The sequence below is a fragment of the Crinia signifera genome, chromosome 12, assembly GCF_055691185.1.
Source record: "Crinia signifera chromosome 12, ASM5569118v1, whole genome shotgun sequence".
In the NCBI taxonomy this organism is placed as follows: domain Eukaryota; kingdom Metazoa; phylum Chordata; class Amphibia; order Anura; family Myobatrachidae; genus Crinia; species Crinia signifera.
This window is the reverse complement of record NC_139228.1, coordinates 42,647,808-42,674,032: the sequence shown is the minus strand read 5'-3', so window position 1 is coordinate 42,674,032 and position 26,225 is coordinate 42,647,808. Positions and strand designations below refer to the sequence as shown.

Here is a 26,225-nt window from a genome sequence, read left to right as displayed (position 1 = left end):
TGGCTCGCTACGCTCGCCACAGGTTTATATCCAACTCCATGCCCACTTGGATAGTAGGGGTATGAAAAGGACCCTTTTTCCCATTGAATTCCATGTTAAAATGGACTCAGTCCATTTTAACATTGAATCCTATGGAAAAATCGGGTCCATCGCATCGCATCGCATGCGATATGGTCGGATGCGATGCGATGGACCCGATTTCAAAATCGGCAGCCCAATTAGTACATAAGTACCGATTTTTGTTTCTTTAAAGTGTCACTGTCACTTTGGACAATACATTGGGCAGAAGGAGGTACTTGCGGTAGAATAGCTTAACTAAAAACAATTTTGCAAACTTACGAATCCCCACAAATTGCACAAAAAGATATCTAAGACAAAAGAAGGCTGCACATTACATGAGCAGTAATTCTGTGCAGGGGCCCCATAGCAAAAGTTGTAAGGGCCCCCTATTTAGCAACTGATGGTAATAAATGTATGTAAAACCTATTACTTAGACAGTAAAGATGGGCCCCCTTCAGCTCTGGGCCCCATAGCAGCTGCACCCCTTGCACCTATGGTAGTTACACCCTTGATTCTGTGTACAGCCCGACTAAAGAAACACTGTCAGATATTATTATACAAGTATTAATGTCATAAAGTAATGAAAAGCAGAAGCAAGCAACCTGGGAATTACACAGGGCTGTGGGTACTCTATGGTTTTAGACATTGAGTGTGTGGACAAAGAAAATGGAGAGAGTGACAGCAAGTACTTCAGGATTAATACTGCTTGGGTCCCCCTGGTTCAACACCTAGAACCAAATCAAGGCAAACAGAACAGACAGAAACCACAATGGCACTTCTATAATACAGGAAACACTCAGTACTCCCTTCTTTGACTGAAGGTGAAGGACTGACGGTGGATACATGCATTAGTGGGAGGGGGGGCTTGAAGTGGATAAGAATTGCTATAACAAGGAACATTTTGTGTGACGTGTGCATTGAACTTTAGTAGTCTGGCAGTATTTAACATAAGTATTAATATGCAATTATAAGCCTTTGTCCCATTTATCTCCCCCTAGGGTTTAAACAACCTTGTGATTTTAGACTTGTCCAGTAATCCACTATCGCTGAAACATGACAACTACCGGCTGTTTGTTATTTTCCATCTCTCATCTCTAAAAGCTCTGGATGGATCTGCAGTGGTAAGTACTGCTAAACATGGGGCAACTAAGCACATCTTGGGCGGATGCAGAGTTGTTTGCAAAATGGCCATGAATTAAGTATACCCAAATATAAGGTATTGCTGCCCAGGTGCAGAGACACGCTCACCAAGGCATTGGCAGAATGTGCAACTGATAACAGAGCATTGCAGCCCCTTCCCTACCCCCTAACCAGCAGCATCTGTCAATCGTAGCCTGTTTGCTGCTGTTCTGTGTCCAACATCACAGCACAATGCTGCACAAGCACATTCCACTTAAATCAGGCCCCTTGTGCAGTACAAAATCATTCCTAATATGTCAGACTGCTCAGCATCCGTTTCTGTGTGTGCTACTGGTTTCCAATACCATATTTTCCCATTTAAAGGATGCAGGGGAGAGTGAAAATGCCAAGGACATGTTCGGGGGTCGACTCACTTCTGATATGATTACTGAAAAAATTGGACACCAAAATTTTACAGAACTGCAAGAGTTAAATTGGAGATCCTCTTCAATCAGGTACAATACCTCTACATTTATCAGAGACTTTGTTCACTAATCTGCTAGTTACTGTAGTTATACACCTATGGTAAGTGCAGAATGTCCAGCACAGGGATGGAGAACCTTGACTCTCCAGCTGTTGTTGAACTACACATGCCAGTATGCCCTACTACAGTTTTGCTATTTGGCAACGCTAAAACTGTTGCAGAGCATGCTGGGATGTGTAGTTCAACAACAGCTGGAGAGCCAAGGTTCCCCATCCCTAGTCCAGCAGAGTATGATCTCCGGATTCGGTATGGATTCCGACCGCCGAAATCCCGACAAGGGGGGGACCTGGATCGCTCCCCCTTGCGGGCTCGCTGCACTCGCCATGCAGTGGGTCTGGTGCCTTGCTAAGCTCGGCACACTAATTTATTCTCCCTCTATGGGTGTCGTGGATACCCACGGAGGGAGAAAGTGTTGGGATTTCGGCGTCGTGATTTTGAACGCCGGGATTCCGACCGCTGGGAAACTGACCGCATCCCTGATCTCCAATGTGAATAATTAAGCATCTGAGCATGCACCTGCTACAGCAACAACCATTTCACACTCATAAGACAGACCATTTCCTTACATCCACTTAGAACACCCGACATCTATTGTTAAGCTTGTTTTGTATTTTGAGCTGTAAAAACAATTGTGAAGCACTTTGAGTCCTATTGCGAGAAAAGTGCTATATAAATATCATTATTATTATTATTAGATACATTTCTAAATATATTATTACTGTTGGTTTAAATATCGTATTGCTTTAATGTGACCGGTATGTTCTTCATTAATATTTTCACAGATGATATGGCCTAGCGGCCAGCCTATGTATTATTTAATCATTGTGTCAGCAGGTAACCTTCCGTGAACATCTTCTTAAGAACAATCTAATTTTTCACACTTGCATGGGTGCAGCAGCCCCAAGATTATTGCAGGGCTTTAAATTAAAATGATGCTTAAAAAGGTGACGTGTGAATCACAAGCTGCTAATTATGAAGAAAAAATGGACAACAAAACCCAAGTAAAGATGGAAATGACGGCATTATAAATGACATTCAGTGCATTATTGTGCTTCTGATTGGCAGCCACTGGCACTGGTTTTTCCTGTCAATTTGACCATACATAATTGTATTTGGTCCTGGGCCACCAACCCAAGGCACCCCCTCAGAGAGCCTTGCAGCACCCCAGGAACCCCAACATGAACCTTGCAACACCCCAGGCACCTCACTTTTGGAACCATTGCTTTATAGTATTGGTATTATTTGTACACATAGAGTATCAGAGGTTCTCATACATGGTCCTCAAGGGACCCTTACAGGGAAGGTTTTAAGGATATCCATACTAGAGGGAATATGATTAAATCAGATGAACTAATTAAGTGGTATACGGTCACTAGGTCGACATTCAAAAGGTTGACATGAAATAGGTCGACGCCTGAAGGTCGATAGGCCTTAGATCAACAGTCAAAATGTTGAAATGTTTTTCACTTTTTTTTACCAACATGTCCTGACAGGCGGTATTTCATGCCCTACGATCCACTAGGGCATGGGGGGAGAATATAATAGTGTGCCTGAAGCGAGGGGATGCGGTGCCGATACGGTGTCCATGTCGACTGTTTCAACATTTCGCTCAAAAAATCGTGAAAAACCCATGTTGACCTTTTGACTGTCGACCATCCCAATGTCAACCTAATGCTTGTGACCCTGTCAACCTAAAGCCATGTCAACCTGTTTTATGTGTCGACCTTCCTGTGGTTGACTTAATGATCCACATCCAATTAAGTCACCTGTAATCTTGCATGGTTTACTTGTGGACCAAGGCGGTTATTCTGGTTGATTCGCAAGGTTGTGAATTTGCAGCCTTGCGAGTCCACCAAACCCCGCCTGGCAAATGGTGGCCTCGAATGATGTGGAAGGCACACGCACATCTTAGTTTGATGTCAGCTGCCAGCCCCTGCACCCACGTCATCCGCCCATTCTCATGGGAACGCCCATGAAACTCTGTGCATTCCAATATGCAAATGGCCCCTCTCCGCCCACCGCCTGCACACTTGGGTGCATGCACCGGTGTATGCACATGCACAGAAATTACCTTGTGCACATGCCCACCATCGATGCCCTTGCGAATATTCTGGTCCGGACCATAATAAGGGCCCACGTTTGGAAATCTCTGATACATATTCTATAATAGAAATTCAGTGGAATTCTTTGCACGATCCACAATATACACGTGTTCCCAGCACATTAAAGCCATGCTGTGCTGCTGATAACAGATCTGCATATATTGTCATTTTAGAGTATATAATACTGTATATACACTGTGGAAGAAAGTCATTGGATACCCTGGTTTAACTCTGAAATAATGGAATCTTCCTGACAAAGTGAATATGGACTCTTCCTACATGTATAAATATGGAAGCAAGCGTCGTAGCAGATCATTTGCTGATAAAATGATGGACAGGAAACGCACTCGGTTATCATGGTCGAGCTGCGGCTCACAAGCCTCTGATCACAAAAAACAATACACAACAGAGACTTCGTTGGTGTAAGGAGCTGAAAAACTGGGCGGTGGAGCAATGGAAACAAGCCCTATGGAGCGATGAATCACGCTTCACATTGTTTCGATCAGATGGGAGAGTGTGGGTATGGCGATTGCCTGGAGAACGCCTGTTACCCGAATGTGTAGTGCCAACAGTAAAATTTGGAGGTGGAGGCATCATGTTCTGGGGTTGTTTCTGCTGGCATGGCGTGGGCCCACTCATACAGGTGCATGGGAACATGACATCGGCGACCTACCGAGATATTCTGGATAACTCCATGTTACCTACGTTGTGGCATTTCTATGGGAACGACGATTGCGTGTTCCAGGACGACAATGCGACGTGTCATGTTTCGAGGGCTACAATGGAGTGGTATGACGAAAATCGCATCACCCGACTTGCGTGGCCTGCGCAAAGCCCTGATTTGAACCCCATAGAACATCTGTGGGACGAACTTGAGCGCAGGTTGCGGTAGCGATCGCCTCGCCCTTCTACACTACCACAGTTGGTGACTGTACTGCAGGAGGAATGGCACAATATCCCACTATGTGTGCTACACGAACTTGTGGAAAGTTTACCACGATGAGTAGCTGCTGTTATTTCTGCAAAAGTTGGACCTTAAACGCAAATAAACGCATGGTTTCCATTGACATGTGGGGTCCAATGACTTTCTTCCATGTAGTGTATATATGATGCACAGTGTATTTGTATCATGCGTAGTATAAATCTAATCTCTGTAATTGTTTGTCACCTTGTGTTGTGCTCTAGATCCGTAGACCTCGCTCCATTTGACCAGTTCAGGAGTGTTCACACTGTGAATTTAGAGAATAACAACCTCACATCATTTAGCGGTTTAATTTACTTATCACACTTAAAGGTAAGTTAGAGGGTTTGTCCGCTGTTAGAACATACAACTTATGCAGCCCACACACGCACCGATCCCGGCGTGCGTTGTGGGCTTAACTAGCACACATAGCATCGCATTGTATGCCTTGTGCATACGATGTGCATGCGATGCGATGCTGTGCTAGAAAAAGCTAGTACAAAAAGTATGTGCAGCACATACTTTTTGTACTGTACGATGAGGTGCCGCGGGAGCGCGCACCCCATCGTACAGCATCGCACCGCCCGCATCGGTGCGTGTGTGGCCTCCTTTAGCCTGATTGTCAGTCACTGAAAAATCAGCCCATTCTGTGCTACAGTGATGTCATTTTTTCTGTTGTGCATTTATTGTTACATTTTGGGGATTATTCTGATTCACTCGGAAAGGCACAATTACTCTCTAATGGTAAAACCATGTGCATTGCAGGTGGGGATGATGTAACATGTGCAGAGAGATTAGATTTGGGTGGGGTGTGTATTTCAAACTGATATCTATATTGCAGTGTAAAAATAAAGCAGTCAGTATTTACCATGCACAGAAACAATAAAACACCCAAATCTAACTATCTGCACATGTTACATCAGCCCCACCTGCAGTGCACATGGTGTTGTCCACTAGAGAGTGATTGTGCCTTTCCGAGTGAATCAGAATAACCCCCATTGTTTATTGTTCTTTTAACTGCGTGCTGCAAGTAGGCATATGGCTGTCTCTGTTACAGGTCATACCGAGTTCACTTATGATGCGATAATGTCAGATCTCCAGAGCACGTACAGTGCAGGATCTATAGCAATCTGCCCCTGAATTATGAATGATATATATTTCACTCTGAAAGTAACTGCACGGATACATAGAATCAAGGACAGCTACTTGAAATGGTTAAATATAGAAGCATAGTTTTTGCATTGCCTGATATTAGTACAGCTCTTAGGAAGGATGTGTCAGCAACTGACATCACTATAAATAAGTTATATTAATATAGAAGCTATTTATCCATCTGCCCTGGCTTTCTTACTTAAGTGCTCTGTGCATAACACAAGTCCGCACATTCAGTCATGCTTAATGTATATGGTTACAGTAATGTAAGGGATGTTTGATGGCTTCATTAGTGTTCCATTAAAGGTAATTCAACATATAATTATATTTCATACTGACATAGTGTATATATATATATATATATATACTGTATATTGTATGCATTACAGTATATATATTTAAGGTTAAATAAAAATCATATATCTATAGAAAACATAATCTTTAATGTGAAAAGAGAATCAGAGAGCATGATGGGTTACAAATGATCATCTCTTCGCTTTCCTCATCTCATTACCATATATCCCAACTTACTTTCTTTCTAAATCGGGACCTGCTACTTCCAAGGCGCAGCCGGCCTGAAAAGGGGGCGGGGCGATGGCGCAAGTGTAATCTGGTATGCAGTGAATGTTTGCATATGCTTTTTGAGATAAGCTCTCATGAGTAGGGCCCTCTTCCCACATGTGTTTTACCGGTATATGTGTATTATCACGGCGCCCGGTACGCTATTTTCTTAGTGGGCTATTCTGCGTAGTGAAATCACATTGCATTGCATGGCACTTTTTGTTGCATGAGATGGATGCGATGCGATCTCACTAGTTAATTTATTCACCGCACCCTGTACAATTTTCGCATCGCACCGCATACCATAACACTAAAAAACGCATGCGATCGCATTACGCGTCCTCCCGACCTTTTCATACCCCAACTATCCACGTCGGTATGGAGTGGATTTTATATAGTGTGGTGAACGCAGCGAGCCACCGAGCCCCGCAAAGAAACACATAATACATGTTAAGTAATCCGCATCCCCTCGCAGGGCTCGCTGCTCTCACCACACTGGTGAAAAGGTCGGGAGGACACGTAACGCATCTCCTTGCGGGGTAGCGAGCCCCACGTATATAGTGTGGCGAGTGCATCTTAAGTAATCCGCGTGGGGCTTGGTGGCTCGCTGCGCTCGCCACACTATATGAAATCAACTCCACACCGATGTGGATAGTGGGGGTATGAAAAGGTCGGGAGGACACATAACGCTTCCCCTTGCATTGCTCGCTGCGCTCGCCACGCTTCTGGATGACGTGGATAGTTTTCGGGACACATTCACACCTGCAATATCATACATCTGACACAGTAATGACAAAGCAGGTTATTCTGGTTGGTGCATAATTTTCCGAATTCTTTCTGAGCGGTCCGCACGCTATGCTGTGCGGACATGGTACGAAGAAACGCCCACCGGTCCTCCGCATTCGGACGGACTCACACTTTAAGAAGAGGGCGTGTTTATGGACGACATCCAAACCTTGCGTGTGTGGTGGACACACACATATTCTGCACGGTCTTACCGCGTCAGAACGGACGGGAACATGGCCGTACGCACCGATGCGGTGTATTTCCGCAAAACATACTACTATCTTTTGATCCCCAAATGTGTGCTGTTTTTGGTAAATGTAAAAGTGACATGTATATTTATATTAGTGATAGCAAGTTCTGTCCATTGCTTGCAGTGTAAATGTGTGTAACAAATGCAGCCGTGCTTTCAGCATAGATTTGTGTGTTTAGTAATGGTCCATTTAAGCTGCAAGGTTTCCAATTGAAGCAATAAAAAGAGTGTAATTAATGAGTAATAAGTAGAGGAGGGGATTGTATTGTGTTCAGGTGACATTGGTTCAGGTGCGGGAGTACTAATTGGGCGTTCCGAATGCCTAGCGCATGACCGAGTGGTGTCCGCAAAGAAATACTTGCTTATGGACACCGCATATTTCTTGCCTTTTGGTTCGTTTGCAGTCGGTGTTCAGTCCAAATGCGCGCCTACCAGAATTAGTGCACTCCCTCGTGTACGCCCATGTTTACGCCCACTTTAGCCCACTTTGAAACTACGCCCCTGTGTACTTCCGAATGACGCCCATAATACGCCCATATCTCCCGAGTTAATGCGGTGCACATTTCTGTACGGTATTTGTGAGAACAAGTACGGAGACCTTGCGTGGCACATGCGCATAGCGTTGCCTACGCATGCGCAAACGGCTAAAAAACGCCATCCGAAAGAATTCGGAAATTTACGCATCGACCAGAATAAGGCCCAAAGTGTGTTAACGAATAACTGGTATTTACTTAATAAGTAATAATGAAAGAGCATATTAAATTAAGTAATCACAATAAATAATGACAATAATAGCAATCAATCAAGAATTTACAACATTAATGAAGAAAAACTGGTATTTACTTAATAAGTTATAATGAAAGAGCACATTAAATCAAGTAATCACAGTAATCACAATAAATAATGACAATATTAGCAATCAATCAAGAACAACAACATTAATGAGGAAAAAAAATAACCAAAAAAAGATAAACAGTCAATCTGCCTTTGGAAGCAGCGTCAGCGTGTGAAGGATGCGCTCAAATGGCTTATCAGCACCCAAAGTTTTACGCCATATAAACTCCTGCAAGTAGGATTGCAAATGGTGACGTGATGTGCCTCTTTGGCGTTTGTTCCGCCATTTGCAGGAGCCCCAAAGCTGTTCGATGTTTTATGTGTGTACACCTTTATCGAGGTCAACAAAGTTATATCTGTGGTTAACTATGGCATGATTATATCCAGCCTGTTCCAATTGCCCTGTACTGTAGGCCCGCCAGCAATCTGAATAAATGGTTGTGCCCAGCTCGATGTTCTCATTTATGGCCGCCATCAGAGTGGTGGCATCTCGTTTTGGCACCACTGTCACAAAGCACTGGCCACTTTCACGTGAGATCCCGCCAAAAATACATTGTTGAGGCAAAACATGGCCGACATTGCTTTTTCTCTTTACAAATAAGCTCTCATCGACCTCAACAATCTGCCCAGGTCCGCCGATACGCCGCTGCGGCTGCACCATCAGGTCCGTGGTGCAGGCCTCCCGCATCCCGTTTTGTTAGAAATTTGGAGCTGATGCTCACAATAATGGATTGATGTGAGCTCCTCTGCCCAGGAATATATAAATCGTATCAGGGTGAGGAATGATGAGCGGCACCCCGGAAACCAATGGCCTGCTCTTATGCTCACCTTCTGATGGCATGCTTTGATATGGCACCGCCACATGCACTCCTTAACTGTCAAGCGCATGGGGTGCCCGTTGGTACAATTCTGCATCAGCAGATGATGGTGCTGAAAGAATTGGACAGCCTCCAACTCCGTCTTAGGCAAGCTGAACATATTAGTGTCAGGTTCAGCTATTTCGGACACTTCTCCTGCAGGTCTGAGTGATGCTGCCATTCCTGTCAGAAATTCACCTCAGAATGATTCTGACAGGGAGCGGGAATACTATCTCTGAGTGACTACGCAATTTACGTTACCTACGATAATTCTGCAACCACAGTCACGCTAAATGCGTAACAGACACCACTATAGAAGTACCATAATAACTACTGAAATCGCATCGCATGGCACTAACTAACGTTACATGCGTACGTATGCTAATTGGGCGCTGTGATAATACACCAGTACCGTTTTACCTTCTCTTAATTGAACAATCTTCGATGGCATTAAATCCTTCGTGTTTTTTTGACACCTAGATACTTTTTTCAGTGTTGTCTGCTGATGTAGCTATGGTTATGTCCTGCACTTGCCGTTTGTCTTCAACTGTAAAGGTGCCCATACACTGAGCCGATTTTGTCCGATTCCGATAAATGGGGCCCTGAAATCACCCCAAATCGGTTCAGTTTGATGTCTCCTCAGGTCCGATGCGTGGTCCCGTGCGCATCAGACCTGAGCCGGTGGCTGGACCTGCTGGCTGTTTGACCACCTGACCTAGGACTTCCCTCCCTGTGCAGCAGGGGGCGGGCAGCGTAGTCCATGGGGCGGGCAGCTCCCAGTGCCGGGGGGTGGGCAGCTCGTAGTGGCAGGCAGCGGGGTCTGTCCGAGCAGATGGGAGGCCGCTCATTGAGAGAATTCTCATGATTTATTCTAATGGGGATAAAAAAAACGTAACACACTCACATGAGTGTGGGCAGTGATATACACATAAAGGTATCTTTGTACTAAGTGGGTACTTCCGCCATATTCACCCCGTGAGACAGGAACATGGGACATACTTTCACTCCCTTAAAATTATTGAAAAGAAGCCTATAACGGTTTCTTTTATGCGTACCCAAACTCACAATTTCACGAGTTATTCAAGTCACATCAGGGTTTCTTTTCTGTCCTCCTTTTGATTCCAATAAACCACAATGATTTGGTAGAAAGGGAATTTAATAAATCCAAAAACACACAATAAAATCCAAAAGGACAAAATATATAAAAGTCCAAAAAAAAGACATCCACCGTCTACTTCCACACAAAAGGTAAATGTCAGACGCTAAAAGAACCCCTTTCTTTTAAAAGGACCTTCCGGAATTAGTCCATTTAAAAACAGAAATCCAAAAACAAAATACCTTTGTTGGTGATCAGTTGGTGTGTGCTAGTGCAAGTCCAGGCTGTGCGAACGTCTAGGGAAGGAAAAAAATAGCAGGATTTCTTTGCTAACTAGAATCATGGACAATAGTCCTGCTGCTAGATACAATTACTTTTGTCATTCTTTAAAACTGTAACATTAAATAACATAATTAACATGTCTTCTTTCTTTAGAAATTGTATCTTAGCTATAATCACATTGAATCAATCCTGCCCAGACAAAAAAATCAAAATCACCTAACAAGCCGACAGATACTTCACCAAAAAGTGAACTCCAGCGGATATGGGCAGCAAGGCAAGGGGAACAGGTAATGCACCTGACTGTTGTCAATGTGGAAAGCAATCAAGGTGGTTTCATGCATTAGATCCAGGGCTGATTGTCAATATTCATTAAGGGAGAAATTGCAGGTTCACACTATAAACACTAAAGGTGCCCATACACGTTGCGATATGTGTGCTGTGCGTTTTGAATTTGCAATCTACTGTACTGTGCGGGTGGGATGCGATTTTAGCCTCTTTTTTTTGTTTTTGAGTTTATAGTTACCTAATGGACATCACATCGCATGTACTACAAAACTGATGCGGTGCGATGCGATGTAGCACAAAAAGCACTGCCTGCAGACACTTTTTGTGCTATACAATATTGTACCCGTGGGGACGCGCATCGCAGGTACATGATGCGATTTTAACCGATGCAATGCGTTCAAAAGTTCAAAACGCATGTTAAAATCACAGCGTGTATGGGCACCTTAAGCACTGCTAATCAGAATAATTATAAACTCTGCAAAATACCATAGAGTGAATTTGAGGTGCTTAGCATAATTTTGTCCAAAAATATGGGCCTACCAACCACGACCAGGCTACTTTATCTGATGGGCCCCTAAAAATATAACCCCATACACACTGTAGGATATTGTGAACAATATCGCTCAGAAAGGGGCTTCTGAAGCCTAAAGTGGCTAGATCAGAACCAAAAGTTCAGAAATGACAAAATGTCAACATGCAAAATGTCGGCACCAAAATGCTGACATGATTTTTTTGCTTTTTTTTCCATTTTATGAACTTTTTCATACTTTAGCATCTACTTGGACTCCCATTGGGAACGATAAAGTATGCCCAAACCATGGCAAGCAAAGCACTACAGAAAACACGTCTTCCTTTTCACTTGTCTAACATGTTGACGTTTTCCTTTTTTAACCTTTTTTGGCGAGCCGGCCTTTTGCATGTCGACATTTTAAGTCACCTGTGCTCAAGCCTGGATATCACTAAAACCTGCACTGTTGGTGTGCCTTGAGGACCGTGGTTGGGAAAGCCTGACCTAGACACTGTAGCCCATCCCGGCACTTCTGGCTCTGAGAGTTCCTCGGCATTATCTAAGAGGGAAAATGCACAGTAACACTTATGGGGCAGAACCAGGCAGGCTAGACGCTGCTGTTAGCTGTGAAAGTATATAGGAAGGTTCTAGTGCAGTGATGGCTAACCTTGACACTCCAGCTGTTGTTGAACTACACATACCAGCATGTCCTGCATCAGTTTTAGCATGGCAAAATAGTAAAACTGTAGCAGGGCATGCTGGGATGCGTAGCTCAACAACAGCTGGAGTGTCAAGGTTAGCCATCACTGTTCTAGAGCCTTCACATTTTATTAAAGGAAACACTACCACCATATGATGCAATTGATGATACTGCAGCTCTCTATTGTACACGGGTGACTTGTCCCCTCGTATAAGTCACCAGCGATCCCCCTTGAGCTGCCTGGGACCTTCCCTGGCAGCAGGATCGCCTACAATATATTGCATATAGTCTTTTTGCATGTGAAATTGATCGCATGCGATCCCAGCCAAGCCTGCCCGACTCGGAAGCAATCCAACAGATTGCTTCTGCAGCTGGTGCCACTCGCAGTCTCTGGTGCTATGCGCATGGTTCTGCGCCTCGCATCGGACCTGCTGTCAATCACATGCAATTTTTTAGACCAATTTCGTTGAAAGACATTGATGACCAATTTCCCTTCAACTCAGTGTCCTGGACGAAAGATATTGACGAAAGATCTAGCTACAGTTTATAGGCTTTTATTTTTTTTAAATATATCCACACACTCCTCCTGCGTGTAATGGTTTGGGAGTTGTATACTTTAGAGCAGGTATGTCCAAACTATGGCCCTCCAGCTGTTGTGAAACTACATATCCCAGTATGCCTTGCCATAGTTTAACATTCTCTAATAGCAAAACTGTGGTAAGGCATGATGGGACTTGTAGTTTCACAACAGCTGGAGGGCCATAGTTTGGACATGCCTGCTTTAGAGAATATCATTTTATTAGAACATTAGCTTTTCCATTTTTCTCATTTGCAGAGATACATTGTTTGTGGAGTCCCTGCCTCCGTTAATGCAGAGTTTAGAGGAGCTCCACCTGGGTTACAATGGTATCAGTAACATGCCTCAGCTGGAGCTCAGCAGACTTAGGAATTTAAAGTCACTGTTTTTGCAGGGTAAGTTCAAGTTTCATCATTCTGAAATCTTTCCTTGTAGAATTTGTCAGTCTAATTGATCCTATATTGCATTCACGCAACTAAATGATACTATTCATCCATCTTTGTGCTGCATCTGCTCTCTGTCTGTATTCGTAGTTACCATCGCCGGGGTCCACAACCTATAATTGGTGTAAATATTAAGTTTGAAAACAGGTGTCTTTATACTTTTACCTAACTGCAGTTCCCTCACCGAAACTACAGAAGAACACTTCACTGCAGTCAGGTCGCACCCCTTATCATTAGAGATACAACATAAGTCAGTTCTTATGTGTACACTCCTTACACTGACCTTTGCAACACATGGAGTGTTGGCAAAACCTGAGGACAGGTCGGAAACAGGCATAAGTCATTTGTACATCGCTAAACAATTAAGGCTTTACTTGTAGTAGGAAATGGGACTTAACATTCATAAAGCAGAACAGCTAATATAATAGACTGATAATCCTCACTGCAAGGAGAACAATTGTCCTGTTCTATCTCTCACACCAGGAAATGAGATCAGCCAAGTGGAAGGACTTGATGGTTTGCGGTATCTTCAAGAGCTTGTTTTGGACCATAACCGTATTAAGTTTATTACTGAGACCTCATTTGCCAAGCAGAGTTCTCTAGTTTCCCTCCGAATGGAAGAGAATAGACTCAGAGATGTTAACAATCTTCTTCATCTGGTTAGGTTAAAGAAATTGTTTATTGGATTCAATAAAATTCAGGTACGTTTATTTTTTATTTATTATTTTTTGCAGCATGGTACAGTTTGTTCAAAATGCAAAAATAATTAAAAAAAGCGTTAGGTGCGCCAAAATCACAGTGATTTCGTTTTCTGTGACCGGATGTAAGCACTAAAGCTCTTGTTATTCATTTGAGCTGTATTTAACAGTATTAGTGATAATAGTTTTGTAAAGCGCAACGGAATATGCTGCTCTATACAAGAAACTGTTGATAAATAATAAAATAAATAATAATAATAATACAAGAACTAATTAATGTAGTGGACTTAGGGATTGTTTCTGAGGGGTAGATGTATGAAGCAGTGATAAGGGAGGAGAAGTGATAAGGTGCCTGGCACTTTATCGCCGGCCAATCAGCTCCTGACTGTTAAGTTACAGGCTGGGTTTAAATAAGGAGAGTTAGTAGCTGATTGGCCGGTGATAAAGTAGCAGGCACTTTATCACTTCTCTTCCCTTATCACTGCTTCATGCATCTACCCCTCTGTCTTATACAATGCCAATGTTCCTGGAGTATTTTATTTGTTACTGCATATATAAAAAATCCAGAAAAACTCTTCTGGCGCATGCTTTACACTGTTAGTAGGTATCAATTGAGACATGGGGAGAACATTTACTAAGATGGGAGTTCTATTGATGATGGGATGTTGCCCAATCAGATTCTACTTGTTATTAATTTAGCACCTTCTAGAAGTTAAAAGATGAAATATGATTGGTTGCTATGGGCAACATCCCATCTTCAATAGAACACCCATCCTAGTAAATTTACCCTATAAGCTTTGTGAAATATATTGGAACTATATTGGGAGTTCCTGGGTGGTGGCTGTTCATACACACGAAGGCATGCTATGGGAGTATCAGACATGTTACTGAACTGGTTGTGGTACTGATTCTTTTTATAGTCACACCCGATAGTTCAAATCTGATGGTTTGTGGTCTGCACATGTGCAAGGTGCTTGATGGCAGAGTTGGGGCGGCAACCGTCACCATTCTTCAAAGCAGGGTAATTTTGCACCCGTTATGTAGGAGTGCTGGGCACAGGATCTGCATTTGACGTTGGATATAGACTTCCTGGACCCAGCTGTTGTAGATCCTCTGGCCAGTCTGAGTAATATAGGGTACAAACTAGAATGATTTGGCCCAAAATGACCCACTTTAGATACAATCTCGAACGATTGTATGTAAATTGGGCATGTTTTGGGCCATTTCAGAGCATTTCAGATCTGATCCCTATCCGATGCGTGGCCCCGTGGGTCCTTAGATAGTTTTTCAGATCCTACCTGCAGCAGCTAGGATCTGAAAAATGATCAGAATCAGAATCTCTTTTATTGGCCATGTATACTCTCGTATACTAGGATTTTTTTGTGGATACAGTGCAGCTGCAAGCATGGTACAAGAGGGATAACAGGACATACATACAGTACATTGCATTCAAGTGAGTACGGGTCACGATCGGATCGGATCGGATGCAGATAGTACACGGGTCGTAAGCTCCACCAGATGGTGAGTGGGTCGTACGATCGTCTTACGACCCACTCACGATCAGCATCGTTTTGGTTTGTATCGGGCATTAGTTTCAACCTCACAGACTGACCATTGTGAGGCATGATCAATGGTTTCAGTGGTGACCCAATAAAGCTTCCCAGATGCAGCACTTGGATCTTGCAGATGCATGCAGGAGGCATCTCTCCTACAGACACCTTCTTCTGCATTTTAATTTTAAATGTACAGAATTGCACAGCCACTTCCCTCCAGTTGTGCAATTTTTTATAAATCAGAATCAGGCCCTCAGATGCTTAATCGCTCACATTGGACTCCATACTTTGATGGAGTGTCTTCACCTAGCGCGGAGGTGGTGGACGTTTATAAGGTGCATTTAATTGTTGTATCTAAGGATGCTCAAAGTTTGCACACCAGTACTTACACAATCAGGCACATGGCTGTACACCACTGAAAAGGCTGTTCCTGGCATTAGCATAAAGTCGCAGACAAAGCAAAAAAGCAAAACATTAGGCCGATAGTTTGAGTAGTAGTTGACCAATATTTCTATTTAACAGGAAATTTCAGAAGTAGAAAAGCTGGAGGCTATCCCTGCATTACTAGAACTTTCTATTAATGGAAATCCAGTGAGTATCTACTAATGCAAATATGTTGTATATCTTTTTAAAGTATTTCCATTACACTATGCATCAACTGAATACAAATAATACATATGTATTTTATTTAGATTTGTTCTGTAAAATAATATTCATTCGTTGTACCTGACAGTTGTTTGTTCATATGCAATAACAATGAAACGATAACCTCACATTGGTTGTTTGTTCATGTAGAATTATGATGAGATGGAGTTATCACATTGGTTGTTTGTTCATTATATAATAATGATGAGACTTTGACATCACATGGGTTTTTTATTCATGTACAATAGTATTGAGACTGACATCACATTGGTTGTTCTTATGCAGTAATATTTAGATTGACATCACATTGGCTGTTTGTTGTTATACAGTAATATTTAGACTGACATCACATTTGTTGTTTGTTCATATACATATTGTCCCTTTAAAGTGATATAATGGTGAAATGGTCTCTGACGTATATCAAGAATTAAAAAAAAAAAACTATATTGCAAACATATACATTATATAACTAAACATTCTTAACTCTAAATGTACACAACTCCAATAAAGAGGGTTGGAAATATATTTTTGTTACCGGTACCTCTTCCTGACAAGGAACTTCCTCTCAATAAAGGAAACTGAACAATTTTTTTCCACATTATTTCATGATCCAAATAGTCATAGAATCATGCAGAATTAAAAAATGAACAGTATTTGCCATACAGCATTCTCACTAGGGTGGCCAATCCTGGGATCGGCGGGATCCCGGGATTTGTCCCTAAAAACACCGGGATTTGAATCTCGGGATTGGAAGGTCCAATCCCAGGATTCCGGGATTAGCCTGCGCATGCGCAAATCTAATGCCGGGCAGCGTCTGATCATCTACTCAGACACTTCCCGGCTGCTACTGACCCCAGCCGTGCGCAGCGTGACATGATGTCAGAGGTCACGCTGCGCAGCCTGCCTGCCAATCACCGCAAGGCCTCCTCTGGTTCCTCAACATCTCACCGCCTCCGGCCCGGGTCCTGACAGCCGCATGCCTGTCATCTCCTCTGCAGCACATCGCCTCCGGGATTATGGCTGCCCGGGTCCTCTACTGTGCGCCGCACGGCCCGGCTCCTAACAGCCGCACACCTCCTCCTGCCTGTGTCCTGCTCCTGCCTGCTTGTAAGTACACTGCGGGCAATTGATTTAGGGTTAGAGGGGGGATTAAAGTTCATCATTACATTGATTAACTCAATCCCGGGTATCCCGTGAATCCTGGGATTGAGCAATTTTCAATCCCGAATTGCGGGATTAAAAAAAATGCCCCGGGATTGGCATCCCTAATTCTCACATTAGTGCGCTGTAGCTCAAAGGAATATAAATTAATGTGATAGTTAATGTGCACAATATATCAGGTAAAAAAAATCTTTTACAATAAATTAGAACCATATTTCTCTTTTTCATTTGATGTTTTTCTTCACCTTCTCAATATTCTCATCATATGTATAAAGTATTGGAAAACATGGAGATAAAATAAAGAGAAAATCTAGTGTAATATGATAAAACTATTTATAAAGTTATAATGACATTATAATAAATGCAGTGTTCTTGACACACAGGTTTAACAGATTGTGGGGTAGATTTATTAAGCTTGTGATGTGATAAAGTGTCTGTTTTTTATCATCGGCCAATCAACTCCTACCTGTCATTTTTCAAACCAAGCCTGTAACTTCACAGTTAGGAGCTGATTGGCCGGTGGTAAAAACCAGACACTTTATCACTTCACCGAGCTTAATAAATCTGCCCCTCTATGAGTTAAACAAGCTCATCAGATGTTATCTTTGGGAGATACAGCTTCCAGGATTAACGAGATAGCAGTCATGTCTTTGCTGCTATTCGTTTCGGGAATGTAGTTTCTTCCCTAGGGGGGTGTTGCTGCTGCAAAGGAGGGCTATGCAGCACGAGGTGTGGTGGCACTATGCATCATCATGGCTCCACACGTCGCTCTACAGCTCTGTGAAAACAGGCATCGTATAGTGGGGCGGAGTTAGGATGATGCCTCAGATGGCCCATTTGTGCTCTATAACTGAGAGGCCATAAGGGGGTGCGAGTGGCTGGCAGGGGGTGCAGGAGGTTTGCCTACATTTCTGGGGGGCCGGGAGTTCCACCTGATTTTTGGACGCCTCCCCGCTGTTTTGGGTGAGTAGACAAGTATGCAATTTATACAGTCACTGTATTACTTCCAAGCTGCTGTTCTAATTTACTAATTCTCTTTAGATTTGCCGTAAGATGTTCCATCGTCAGCTGCTTGTTCTTCGTCTGCAGAACCTAAAGATATTAGATGGCATTGCTGTGACCGCTGACGAAAGAGCAATGGCAGAGATGCATTTCCTGGAACAACAAGTAAACTCCCTCTTTCTTCATGTCACTCCATTGTATACCGGGCATTAAATGTTGCACACAAAAAGTGTATATAGTATCTGATATCTGTGTTATATTTCACTATAACAATAATTCATGAATATGGGCTGAATTCACCGCAATTGCTGTTTTTTCGTGGCTTTTGCAGTTTTTGGAATGAAAATGGCGTTTTCACAAGTACTGTATAAAATCACCAGCAAATCACCTATTCAATTGCATATTCGTGAAAATAGGATTTCTGCAAAAACTTTTGCTGGCAGTAAAATGTAAAAATTGGGTAAATCTGCCTGTCCTCTGGGGGCATGCCAGCAGCTCACAGAGTGCTAGGCTTGCCCCCACAGTGATGAAAATGGGGGTGTGCCTTGTGATCACGACATACCCGCAAAGCCACAACCCCATTTGGCCAATGTCTGAATTTTGGGAGGTATGGTATAGGGAATAAAGAACACAAATAATGCTTTGGATGACAAAATATTACATGCTGATACGATGAGCTTCTGTAGGAAATGACATCTGCATTTGGGGATGTTGGCAGCATGATGCCCTAGGAATTAATTGTATCAGCCAGGCGGAGACTGTACTTCCTTAAATCTCTAAATTGGTGAACAAGAGGTAGATTATTTTAATATTGCGCATTTGGATAAGCTGACATCAATTCAAAACCATTTTGTCAGAGTGGACTTATCTAATAAAGCCACATTGGTAAGTGTGTGTGTGTGTAGGGGGAGGGGGCCCATGAAATGTGATACACAAGAAAAAGTACTAATGCCTATAGCAACTAATCAGACTTGTGGCTTTAGAAACTATAGACCATAAACGCAGACACCTTATTGATGCTACGAGCATAGGCAAACCCCCTACTCAAGGCAAGTGGACACAATAGCAACGGTATACAGGTATAATACGATTGCTGGAGCTGCCACCACAACATGCAGTTTCAGGGATAGAGCTGCACATGACCAGTGGTAGCAGCAGATTCTACCAAGTTTGCTATGTGTGCGAGGATCTAAACAAGCAATCGGTACATTGTACCAGACAGTAGCTACCAAGAAGAAGAGACAGGAGCCTTGCCATTTGGTGGGAGAATGTGAGCTTAGAAAGTGCAGTCCTGTCTCCTACAGATTCTATTATGTATGTGTATTTATGCCACTTATGTTATTAAGAATAAATATGTTTACAAGGCCTATACAGTACTATAGACCATGTATATATTCAGATTATGAAAGACCACTGTGTACATATACATTCTGGGCTGGTACTAGGATCATCTGCCAACTCCTCAGACTCTTGCTTCAGTGTTTCACAGAGCAGGAGATTATGGAATGCACCCAAACCCCCCCCCCAACAGAAATACTGCATTTGCCCCTGATGAGTAACACACCTTTATCCTGCTGGCCACACATCAGACCAACTTTCCTCCATCATCCCACTAGTTGGTTGGATGGGATAAACACCTGGTACTGGATCGGAGCAAATGTAATTAAGTCATTTGTTTCCCAAATCTGAAAATGGACAACTGTCACTCAGAGAATGTACTGTAGTTGGACCTATTTGATTTAAACAATTTCACTGAATGTTTTTGTCCATTCCTGAGTTTGTGAGCAAATTGCTTATTGGCATTTGCCCCCATACAGTACCAGATTTTCAGTTCAACAAACCAACTAATTGGATGGTTGAAAAAAATTTGGTCTGATGTGTGGCCAGCATAAATTAACAAATTTAAGTTTGATTCATTATTTGGGATGGGTTTTTTACAAAAATTTTGGAAATGGAGATGTTGCCAATAGCGATAGAGCAATAGAGTCACTCCTTCCAAGGAGGAAGCACAACTTCAAATGTATTGGTCAACTTTTCTTCTGATCTTTTTGTGTGCAGACATTATCTTGTCCGAACCCCGGTGCAGATGTGGTGAATCCAGTTTCCACATTAATCTTGACCAAGCCACCTCCGTTATACATTACAAATGTCTGCCTGCCTGGAGGTTTCCACCACTTTGCTGGTCCTGATCTCCATTTAAATAATACACAAGATGACATATTTGCAAATGAATCAAACAAATGTAAGTAAATTGCAATCCATTCAGTATGTGTTTCTGGTTTGTTATTACATTCAAATGCTCGTATTGTACACGTATGTAAATGGATGTTAAACGCAGAAAATCCTAATCACAGCACTAATTCAGGCTTTCATTCCTGCGACACTCTCGGGGCTCTTGGCTGCCCTGTGCTGAGCTGGGTGGCTCTTAAGTGCTAATTTCTGCACAAATTATTTTCTGCCAAGAGTTGTTGACATAATTGAACAACCCTAAACATAGCTTTTTCTTTTAAGCACCGTGTATTAAAATCACAGAGACTAATTTCTAAGCGTATGCTTAGTGCTTAGAAACAGAATCAGCTGCAATTAAATAAGGACAAAGATGTCAGCCTGTAGCAATTAAGCTGACATCCAAAACAGCCTTGCTGTGCGTTAATGAAAATGTGTTTTTATAGGTGCTTCATAAACACAGACATGGAGTGTGCTATATACACACAATGCATGCCAGTGTGTTCCGTATACATACAGTCAGTGGGGGTGCAGAATAAACACAGGCTTTCAGAGCAGCAGGTACCAGAATAATAGCAGTTGTGGAATTATATGCACAAAACTAGCAGGGTTTTACCATCTATGTTTGAGATCTTGAGGGTTTTTCTTTTTTGTACCATATGCTTTAAGTTGTCATAATATTTTATGCTAATGCCTTCAGCCTGGAAATAAATAGGCTACAAAGCGGTGAATTTACTAGAGGTCGAGTTTAGGGCCTCATTCAAAGTTGATCACTAATCAGAGAATGGAGTGATTATCAAACGACTGTGCATGCGGACCATACGAATCGCGCATGCGCGAGGATGATTAGCTACAGGAAATGCATAGGGTTGTGAATGCGATGTGGCCAGAGGTTGACTGATAGGAAGTTGGCATTTGGGGGTGTGTCCGAAAATATGAAGGCGTGCACAGGCGTTTTAATAATGGGTCTGTGACATCTAATGGGTGACTCAGTCTGTCTGAGTCACAAATTAGTGGAAGCCTCACAGTTACATTTGTACAGACTGCAAAAACAGCAATCAGCTCTGAATCAGGCCCTTAGAATGCTTTAGAACATTGGAGCAACTATCTATTGTTTTACAAAGACAGGTATATCACATGCGATCCTGACGCCTGGGAAGGTCCCGGACGGCTCAAGGGGGATGGGATTGACATATAGTACTGTACACTGCTGGGAGACATCGCAGCAGTGTATAGCCACCTTTAACCAACAAACCGATGGCAGATCAGTTTTATTGTAGAATGTACACATCAGTCTAATATTTGCAGCTGGGATACAAAGCACCACCTTTGATATAGCCATAGCGATGTGGTCCTGAAGTGAAATTGATGCTTCATTTATTGGAAATCGCTATTTAGCATTTTATACCTATTCTTCAAGGTTCAAGATTGTTTTATGAGTATGTAAGTGCCAAAATTGTCCTCAGATTGGTATCTACAGTACTGCCCACTCATCTACATCAGTGCTGAAGACCAGTAAGAAGAGCTGAAGTGGAAGATGGGAAGCTCCGTTTGCTAATGAACTTGTGAGGCTATGAATCTGTAAAATATGTACTGAGAGTCTGGGCGCTTCAGAGGGGGTCTGTCTGTTATATAAAACAATGGGATCTATTCCCTATGACCCCAGAAATCAATATAAATGGAAAAAGGTTTTGTATATATCAATGGGTACTTCCGTAAATGTGAAACAGAGGTAATGCAAAAAAAAAAAAATAATATTACGTTCCTAAGCCTGGTGTGCCGTATTGTTCTTATTATCCTTATACGTTGTCCTGTTGAATGTGGTGGACAGAGTCACTTGTCACATATATCCAGTCTAAAAAAGAGAACGGTGCAAATAATGTCTAGTATCATCTACTACATCAAATAGATAATCTGTTTTAAGATGATAGAACTTGTCACACAATGCATACCCCAATTCACAGGCTCTTGAAGCATGTCTGCATAGAGCAGCCTTTTTGAACCCCATTCAAAGAGTCGGTTGGAGAAAGGTAAGATACCTTGATGAGCTTTCTTCCTGATTTATTTCATTGAGTATTGATACGCATCCAGAATTGAAATTGAAAGATACCTTTATATGAATTCACGACGCATATGGTAGAACCCCAATTAAAGAAACCCTTATCGGCGTAACAAATTTGCCCCCTCCTGTAATTTGAGGCACGCATTGTGGGAGGAGTTCTATCATCTCAAAAACTATTATATATTTGATGTAGTAGATAGTACTAGACATTGCTTGTACCCTTCTCTTTTTCCATACATCGAAATCAATGGTTATTCATGATAATTGACTCCATCCACCATATTCGACAGGACAATGTATGAGATTAACAGAAATAGGGCACACCTGTCCTAGAATCTGTTCCACGTTTAAGGGAGCACCCATTGATATATACAAAACCTTTATCCCTAGCTTGTGAGGATAGTTGGGCCAACCTCTGACTCCGCCCACGATGTCAGAACTTTTAGCACTGTCTCAGGCCTTGAGCATTATGTATAGTGAGCGAATCCATGCCTAAAGGACAGTGAGCTTGTCAGATAAATATTACTGTACTGTATATACAGTACTGGATGATCTCCAGATATAGAAAAATAATGTAGGCAGGATGTGAAAATGTATTAAAGTCTAAATATACACTTTTGTATTTAAGATAAGAAGTCCAAGCACCATGGAGGTGGTTTAACAAGCAATCCACGTAGCGTGAATGCAGAACTTGCTTTCAGGCCACTAAGAGGAGGAAGAAACATTTCTTCACCATACATGCTGCAACCAGCTGGTCAAAATCGAGCAGCACACACACAAGCAAACAATTTGGAGCATGATGGGAGGTGCGTACTACTATATAGCAGCCACTGCTTGGGTTGTTGTCTGCATAACCTAGTGCAGAATGAATGCTAGTGTTTGCAGTCTGGAGAGCACAGCATATACTGTATACAGACTCTAGCAGGTTGGAGTCAGGTGTAGCAAGCAGGAATACTCTAGGCACCAGAACATTTCAAGAAGTAGCAGCTAAGAAATATTAGCATGTAGCATGTAACAGGAGTGAAGTTGCTCTGGCTCTGGCCTCTGCCCTTTATAGGCTGCTAGAGTCAGCTGATCCCAGAACAGATTACAATTGGATAAAAGAGTGTCAGCTAATGGGAATCAAGGTGTGGCATCCATGCATACTTACTGACTTTTGTCTGCCCAATGTAGGAGGGGGCAGCCAGGTTGGTACAACAAGGGGGGCATGGCCTCATGATGGGTGGATGGTGCAATCGCATTATTTTGACCCTGTCACCCGCTATTCAATGCCATATTATTGTAAATCGTGAAGCAGGGCTTAAATTGCATCAAAAGCCTCCCCAGACCTCCCACTTTCAAGGACTAGTGAGAGAGGGGTGGCCTTTGGGAGACTTGTCTTTTTTCAGAGGGGGGGGGGGGGGGGGCTGGGAGTGCCACGAGAGTTTCAGGAAGCTCTGGGACAATCTGGGAGAATAGGCAAGCATGTGCCCGTGCACCGCTAACATAAGAGAAGAACCTGGGATCATGTCAAGCACTGGGTTTCTTGCACCACAATAGCCTCAGGGATGTCCTTGGCATCCAGTGGCAGCCCCCACTGCCAGGAAGTGGTAAGGCTACTGGAGGTAACTAGGTTTGGAAGCCCAATGTGTGACAAAGAGGAATAAGAGTTTTAAATTCCAACATAACAATCCAAAGATCACATCCATCTCATACAAGGCACAGTCAGAGCCTAGGCCCAGATTCAGATCTAGTGTTCACGCTAGGCTGTTTTAGCGGGGCACTGCGCCCTGCCTGATTTTTAAAGGGCAAAATGTGCCCTGCCCCTCTAGCAGTGCCCTGTCCCAGCCGGTGCGCACGGAGAAGCCCAGTGCCGCCGTAGATGCCAGCGCTTCCCTGGCAGTGGCTTTGGCAGCGGCCGGGCCCGCCCCCTTTAAGCTCCCCCCCCATGCAGCACTGCCCTGCCCAGTTCCTAGAAGGAACACTAAGATCTGTTGCAGGGCTGCAAATTACGCAGCTGCCAATTATCGAATGACCGGGCATTCATACAGTACACAGTGTGCATGTGCGGGGTCCCCCTGTGAACAAAGCCAGCTTTGGCTCATCATTGCTGACCTTCGCCAGTGGATTGACAGGCGGCTGACATTTGTGGGTAGCACCCCAGCGGTTTCTGGGAGTGCCCCGGAAAACGCAGGCAGTGCCCGGTCTTTGGGAGGGAGAGCCCCTGAAGTCATCAGCAATCTCGTTCTCTCCACAGTCATCGCAGAGCTGAGTAAGTCTGGACTTACTCGCAGCCATGCACAAGGGTGAGGAGACACTCTGGCGAGGTGGGGTGTACCTGATCGCTGGGCTCCGAAAATTCACAGCCCTGCGATCAGGTCTGATCGGGGCCTTACTCCCATTAAAAATATGATGACTGTTTGATGGACCTTGAAAAGGGAAGAGGGAGACCAAAGCCCAGGACTGTGAAGTTAAAATAGATGACAAAAGATTTGGCTAAATTTCGCAAAAATCTACACTCCTGTAACCTTGTAATGTGAAGATGAGTAGATCATTTAACGGTTTTATCATTATCAGTGCCACTGCCAACAAGAGAATAAGCAATAATGTTACTGAAAATATAGCAATAATGGTTGTATTTAAATCAGAAAAGTGGTACATTACACATACTGTATGGATTCATTCATATTGTTCACAATTTTTTTCCCTTGCAGATTATTTGGAAATGGAAGTTTCCGTCAAAATCGAATGTGAGGTTTTTGTTGAAAAAAATCACTGGGAGAACAGTTCTGAAGTTTGGGGTTGTTAATATAAATTTACAAGTCTACCTCATTAACATAATTACTGCATATATATTCAAAAGTCATAATATTTGCATACATACTCTGTATTATTGATAGGCAATGACACTCTATTTAATAAAACCATGTAAATAAAATGAGCGTGTAGATGTAAATACTTGATGTGTTGGTTTTGCTTTGAGTAACAGGTTTGTCTGAATCTAAATGGTCACATACTATGTCATTTTTTTTGTTGTTGTTTTTTTTACAAGAGATCATTTGCTAGCAGATTAGGCTACATATATTTTATTAGATTACATTTATTATATAGGGAATGTTTTTTTTTTCCTGATTTATTTTGATAGTCAACTTTTTTATTTACATAATCCTAGAAAATGACCCCAAAAAGTTTTACTTCTACTCGCCATAATTTTTTCTTTGTATTATCAAGGGAGACCATGAAAGCAGTTGGCAATTACAATAGGCCTACCCTGTTGTACTTACTATTATAACACATTTTCAATGGTGTGGTATATTTTGTAGACTTATACTTGTCCAACTTATTGTCCAACAAGTTGGACCTGATTGACTCAAGATTTATCCTTTGTGCAGGAGGATCAATCCCTTGCGATCTCTTGGTTATAGCCAATGGCATGGGATTGTGCATTGGGTCCTACACATCAGGCACATAAGATTTTGTCAGACAGGCACATCATATATTGTCAGATAAATTGACCAAATCCACCTGAACTGGGTCAAATCTGACAAAATCTCATAGGGCCCCCCTTAAACCTCCAGACTGTTGATATTCCGGATGTCAATATTGTGAACACGTTGACATTTGACACATGCCGACATATTCAGACATTTCAACAATGTTGACATCATAACTGCCAATACTGTGATGTTGACATTGTGATTACATCCCATGTTGCCTGTGATGTAATGCTTTACATTAATAAGTTCTTTAGAGTTTAGCACTGATTTAGGTATTTATGCATT

The 26,225-nt window shown here is 42.6% G+C and overlaps 1 protein-coding gene across 3 annotated transcripts in view; it reads left to right on the top strand.

Annotated features, from left to right (window-relative positions):
• LRRC9 (leucine rich repeat containing 9) overlaps window positions 1–25,390 on the top strand; it is an 80,105-nt gene extending 54,715 nt beyond the window's left edge. For all 3 annotated transcript variants that reach the window (XM_083167270.1, XM_083167272.1, XM_083167271.1), the window contains exons 24-34: window positions 1,059–1,181; window positions 1,564–1,694; window positions 5,011–5,119; window positions 10,758–10,891; window positions 12,933–13,069; window positions 13,601–13,818; window positions 15,891–15,959; window positions 18,216–18,341; window positions 20,235–20,418; window positions 23,093–23,270; window positions 25,158–25,390. In XM_083167270.1, the coding sequence (XP_083023396.1) occupies window positions 1,059–1,181; window positions 1,564–1,694; window positions 5,011–5,119; window positions 10,758–10,891; window positions 12,933–13,069; window positions 13,601–13,818; window positions 15,891–15,959; window positions 18,216–18,341; window positions 20,235–20,418; window positions 23,093–23,270; window positions 25,158–25,197 (1,449 nt within the window). In that variant the 3' untranslated portion in view covers window positions 25,198–25,390. The remainder of the gene's footprint in view (window positions 1–1,058; window positions 1,182–1,563; window positions 1,695–5,010; window positions 5,120–10,757; window positions 10,892–12,932; window positions 13,070–13,600; window positions 13,819–15,890; window positions 15,960–18,215; window positions 18,342–20,234; window positions 20,419–23,092; window positions 23,271–25,157) is intronic.
• The last annotated feature ends 835 nt before the right edge of the window (window positions 25,391–26,225 follow it).